At 40.1% G+C, this 6084-nt stretch overlaps 1 protein-coding gene across 1 annotated transcript; it reads left to right on the top strand.

The window, feature by feature from the left end:
- Positions 1-370: 370 nt before the first annotated feature.
- Positions 371-1529, top strand: LOC144640781 (kazrin-like). Its single transcript, XM_078499853.1, has one exon. It carries the CDS (start codon positions 378-380, stop codon positions 1527-1529), a length of 1152 nt encoding a protein of 383 aa, XP_078355979.1. The 5' UTR covers positions 371-377.
- Positions 1530-6084: the final 4555 nt, after the last annotated feature.

A 6084-nucleotide genomic window follows, 5' to 3' on the forward strand; every position in this document is an offset into this window, starting at 1 on the left:
TTCATATCTGAAGTGGAAGTATGAGCAAGTATGGATTACGTGGATTTGCTGAGTCTAAATATATTTCCATTCTTTCAAATAAACGAGTGCGGCTTTACTTTTTAAATGCTCCAAATTCACGCAAATTGCTTAGACAAATGGCGCCGACAAGTCCGTATTTCCCTATCACATCATAGAACATTGTTTTAGTAAAGCTGTAAAAAAAATAGGAAATTGAAGAACTTTTCTAATTTTTTTGGGCAAATTTCTGTCGTTTGACCGTTGTCGAGACCCGGGGCGGGGGGGGCGGGGTGAAATCTGTTATGATTTCGTCAGAGTGAGGCTAGCGTCTAAAATTTCGTCTTTGTGACCTCCGGTCGTTGTCACACAAATCAAACATGGCGGACGTAAACACTGATCATGATAAGAAAAGAAGAGACTCCTCTCCCGCCAAAGAACGAAAGCTTTCTTTAACACCCATGGAAGCTATGGCTGAAGTCGACAAGCTTAAAGAAAGAGTTCGGTCGTTATCATTTAGCAGCACAGTTTCGGGTGATAGCTCTGACAGTGGCAGTTCGGGAATACGTCCGCTCGTGAAAAGACAAGACGATTTGATCACTTGTTTGAGTGTTATGCGGCGTTTGATGGAGCAGGCAGAGAGCGAGAGTAAACGAATGCGAGAGGAAAAGGTTTTTATTGCTGCTAAAATCAACAGCTCTCTCAGTGCTGTAAATCGCGAGGTGGAATATTTGAAAGCGGAGTTGCGAGACCAAGACAAGAGGTTGTCGGAGCTTGCGAGCACTAAACCCACAGAACCTGTATCCACCCCTGAAACAACGACTGATGGCGCAGGATCATCGAAGAGTAAATTAGAAGATTTTAAAGAAGACAATGATAGATTGCGCTGTGAAAATGAGTTTTTAACCAGAGAACTTAACGAGTGGAGACACGGCAACACAGATTTGGATCAGCTGCGGCAAAGACTTCATTCGTGTGAACACGAAATTGCTCGAGCTAAAGAAACGATTTCTTGCATGAAAGTGGAAAGAAAGCGCTTAAAAACAGAGAAAATGGGTTTACTTAATCAAATGAAGCAAGTTTATGGAATTTTGGAGGTAAAAGAAGTGGAACTCAGAGAATTTATTCAGAATTATGAACAACGGATGCTAGAGGGAGAAGAACGAATAAAGCGTCTTGAGAGCGAAAAACTGACTTGGGAAAAGGAGCGAACTGATTTGTTAAGAGAATCCGAGAGTTTAAAATCGCAATTGGAACTGAAAGACGCACAGTTAAAAGAACTAGAAACAGATTTCTTCGAAGTGAAACAGCATTTAACCGCCCTGCAATCTTCGCTTCGAGAAAATAATTCACAACTGATTTTCAAATCGAACAATTTAAATCTTGACACCACGGGAGGCAACCAGAAATCGAACGCGAGAAACAGCAAGAAGACAAATTCACAGCAAAATCTGAAGGATTTGCCAAGATCGCCGCTAAAAAATGGAGGTGGGTTCGTTTGCGTGATTGTGATTTCATTTCAATTTGTGTAATGTACATTGCATTGTTTATTGACTCATTGCATTGTGTGAGAAGGAAAAACTTTTAAAACTGTTAAATCTTTGATAATGATAAGCTTTCTTTCTTGGTTTGGTTGCTAATTCAGGAAATCGGTGTAGATTTTACAATTTACACTAATCAATCGCTTTTTAAACGTAGTACGGGTTGAAAGTGTTTAATAATCCGATTGCGTTACGATCGTTTCCAGACTATGTACGCGAGACAGACTATTGATTTCACAAGTGCTTTGCAAAGACAAGTACGCCACTTACACAAATGTGATCGCTACATCGATAAACTTTATTCAGTCTTTGATCGAACTGGGCTAGCACGCGTCCCTACTTTATCAAGAATGTAGATTTTCTGTCTGTTTATGTTGCAAAACCGAGTACCGGATGTTTGTTCTAAGATTTCAACAGGAAAAATCATGCCACTCCCAGATTATCAAGCAGCTTTATTCAAGTGGTTTTTCCTAATTTTATCATACTTATATTACACAATGTGGGAAAACGGTCAATTTTGCACCTAACTACATCATTATTTGAGTCAGCGATTATTATTTGTCACACAAGTATGAAATAAATTGATATCAATTGATCTGTGCATCCAAATTTAAACAGCACTTGAAAGAGGGCAAATAATTTTTACAGCTTCTTGGCTAGAATCTCAAACTAAGTGAGCTAAAACGATAAAAAATGAATTTTCTGTAATGAACCGTTACAAGCCGTGCCGTCTGAAAGTTCTATTAAATTTATTAATTAGCATAGAAATGGTTTTCAGACGTCTTTGTAATCACTAAACAAAGGAACTAATGTGACAGATTAATTAGTTTGCCTCAAGGGCTTGCTGTAGTTAAACAATGGCCTTTTTCAGTCTCTTTTGTTTTTGAGGGCACATAATTAACTAAAAGAATACCACAGTGTTTGGTTTTGGTTAAATATTCTAGGCAAAGGACTATAGAAATCATTTCGGCAAGACAAACTTTCTTATGGTAATGTGTTGAGTCGTGAAACAGACCTTAAACGTTGTATCGCATTTTAGTAACACCACAGGCGGCCCAAGCTCACAATAAGAGGAGTTTATACAGTAATTCATATGTTAATTGATGCAAAAACGTGACTCTCGCCTTGCACCATATGGAGGTGTTGTGTTACGGCGGGTTGCACTTATGTTTATGTAAAAGCCAAGCTCTCGATGATGAGATTTTACTCTAATTTAAAATTACCCAGAAATATGTTGCAATTTTTAAATAAAAATCAATTTTTCCTATCGCGCCGTCTTATTTGATGTAAACAGACAATTAGCCGATTTATTTGTGCGGTAAGCCTGACATGTTCGTGCGCGATAAGGCTAAGGGCTCCGCACGCGAGCGGTGTTTTGTTACATGATGACCGTTGTCCGTTGGGTCGAATGTAAATTTCAAAAATATAAGGATTTGTATGGAACGAAACGAAGGTGGTTAGCAAGCCAAATATGTTGGAAAATTTTTCAATAAAAATGACTTACCTTGCCTCTACGACGCTGTTGGTGAAGTTTGCGTCCTCCCTGGGCAGTTCGTTGGCGATTTAATGCCATTTCAGCCGATTTTTTTTTTCGCGCTGTCCCCTCTCTACCAAAAAGAAGGAGAAGGCTGTACACTAGTTCTTCAGGAGGCATGCCTTCTGGAGCGAAAAATCCTACTTCCAAATTCTCCAGAGACCAAAAAATCTCGACAATCTTGCAGCCCGAAGATTGCTCTTTGCATGGAATGCCACTGCTAAACAATCCGTACATTTTCCATCACACAACTCTACATTTTTCTTCTCAAAATCTAGCCGTCTGAATTTCCCAACCGCCGTGGCTAACCGTTTGAAGACACACGTTCGCTCGAAGCCTGGCTTAGTAGCCAAGTCTTCACGCAAAAGTAACTCCTCCAGGGACGCCGAGGGTCCGATGTCGAGCAACAAACTACCTACCAACCACTCTACCCGCGGAGAAATTCGACTCCGGGTCATTGTCTTAATGTCACGATGAACAAAAAGATAATGATAAAAGAAATCTGCCATTGTTAATACAGCGAAGAACTGTTTATTGCTTATTCAAAGTCATTGCAGATTTTGCCGAAACAAATATCAGGCCAGAACTATAATTGTAGGCGTTGAAGGTCAAACCATATGTTAGGAACTTGAAGAAACATGAGGGCAAGGGCACGTGCAGACGAGAATTTATTTATATCTTTTTTAGACGTAAACACGACCCGGCGTCATTGCGATTGGCTATTTAAGACAATGACCCGGAGTCGAATTTCTCCGCGGGTAGAGTGGCCGGTAGGTAGTTTGTTGCTCGACATCGGACCCTCGGCGTCCCTGGAGGAGTTACTTTTGCGTGAAGACTTGGCTACTAAGCCAGGCTTCGAGCGAACGTGTGTCTTCAAACGGTTAGCCACGGCGGTTGGGAAATTCAGACGGCTAGATTTTGAGAAGAAAAATGTAGAGTTGTGTGATGGAAAATGTACGGATTGTTTAGCAGTGGCATTCCATGCAAAGAGCAACCTTCGGGCTGCAAGATTGTCGAGATTTTTGGTCTCTGGAGAATTTGGAAGTAGGATTTTTCGCTCCAGAAGGCATGCCTCCTGAAGAACTAGTGTACAGCCTTCTCCTTCTTTTGGTAGAGAGGGGGACAGCGCGAAAAAAAAAATCGGCTGAAATGGCATTAAATCGCCAACGAACTGCCCAGGGAGGACGCAAACTTCACCAACAGCGTCGTAGAGGCAAGGTAAGTCATTTTTATTGAAAAATTTTCCAACATATTTGGCTTGCTAACCACCTTCGTTTCGTTCCATACAAATCCTTATATTTTTGAAATTTACATTCGACCCAACGGACAACGGTCATCATGTAACAAAACACCGCTCGCGTGCGGAGCCCTTAGCCTTATCGCGCACGAACATGTCAGGCTTACCGCACAAATAAATCGGCTAATTGTCTGTTTACATCAAATAAGACGGCGCGATAGGAAAAATTGATTTTTATTTAAAAATTGCAACATATTTCTGGGTAATTTTAAATTAGAGTAAAATCTCATCATCGAGAGCTTGGCTTTTACATAAACATAAGTGCAACCCGCCGTAACACAACACCTCCATATGGTGCAAGGCGAGAGTCACGTTTTTGCATCAATTAACATATGAATTACTGTATAAACTCCTCTTATTGTGAGCTTGGGCCGCCTGTGGTAACACAATGCAGATTTTGTCCTTACAGGTTTTTATGGAGAGATAACAAAAGTTTATCACAGAGGCCGGCCAAGGATCTTAGTTTGATATCAGTAATAAGCTTATTTACTGCTGTTTCTGGAATTTTGTTTTGAAATAATTGAGAAAGTTTTGATTGCTGCCTTTTGTTCTGAAAGTTAAGCGTCACATCTGCACAAAATAAGTAACTCCAGAGCATTGTCTCTTGTGCATTCGTCATTGTGATGAGCTAAATTTTAAGGCATATGCACCCTTGGAGAGTTAACAAAGCCCTGTAAGTTATGTTTCATGATCTTTGTTTTGTCCCACGTGGTTTTTCTCAGTTCTTTATTAGAAAGGAGCAATGGAAAATTTTTGCATAAATATACCGGTATGAAATTTTCTAATGTCAAAATTATTTAGAAATCAGTTCATGTTTTTTAGGAACACATAATTTCTGGCTGTTATTGATTAATTCTAAAGAGAAAAATAGATTGATAAACATAACAAACAATTCAGGCCTGAATTTTTAATTGTGGATAAGCTAGACAAGCTGTGATATTAGATGCATACTGAAAATATAAATGATGTAGCTTAATGCATTATAATTGCTCTTTTACCTTCAACATTTGAGCAAGGAAACTAGGAAGCTCATGGGGCTTAGGTGACCCAGTCCTGTATTGAGTTCTGGAAAGGGGCTTTGGATCCCTACTCACATGCCAATTCTTTGTAAATTCATGAAACACATAACTTTTTGATGCCATTTTTCTTAAACTGTGTTTTTTTAGTTGTGGCGAATTTTCTTGTTACTGGTTTACGATTAAGTTAAAAAAATGCTATGTGGCTAAATATCATTTAGGTAATGTTAATTTCATGACAATGTGGGTCAGTGGACCTTTGACGCAGGTGGCCTGGGGTGGCTACGTTTAAGCTGGGACACATTGTGACCTCCGTGCATTTGCTTGCTTGCACAATTTGCTACAATATTTCGAGCCTAGTGTCTAATCAGGCGGGAGCTAATCCTGGTTTCTGTAGCATTAAGCAACTAGGAGTATTTCTACTCCCTCCTGGATGGGATGCTTGTCCATCGCAGGGCTACCCTAGATAGCATTAAATTCACTGGCACCCATTCCTGGGTCCCGCCCAACTGCCCCAGCCAGGGCTTGAACCCACATCGCTCATTTACACGTTATGCCCCCCCTCCTTCCCTCACAGTAAATGATGACCAGTCCCTAAATCATGATAGAGGAATCACTGCATTTGTGTGATCACAAATTGACTTGTTTCAAGGGGTTGAAATTTGTTTTCTTGCTGTAAAGTAGGAAAAGATATTTTAG

This window comes from Oculina patagonica, unplaced genomic scaffold (assembly GCF_052425735.1).
Source record: "Oculina patagonica isolate OP01 unplaced genomic scaffold, crgOcupat unplaced469, whole genome shotgun sequence".
Classification (NCBI taxonomy): Eukaryota; Metazoa; Cnidaria; class Anthozoa; order Scleractinia; family Oculinidae; genus Oculina; species Oculina patagonica.

Bases quoted from the DNA above. Each gene is read 5' to 3' on its own strand.
- LOC144640781 (XM_078499853.1), top strand. From the start codon at position 378: ATGGCGGACGTAAACACTGATCATGATAAGAAAAGAAGAGACTCCTCT.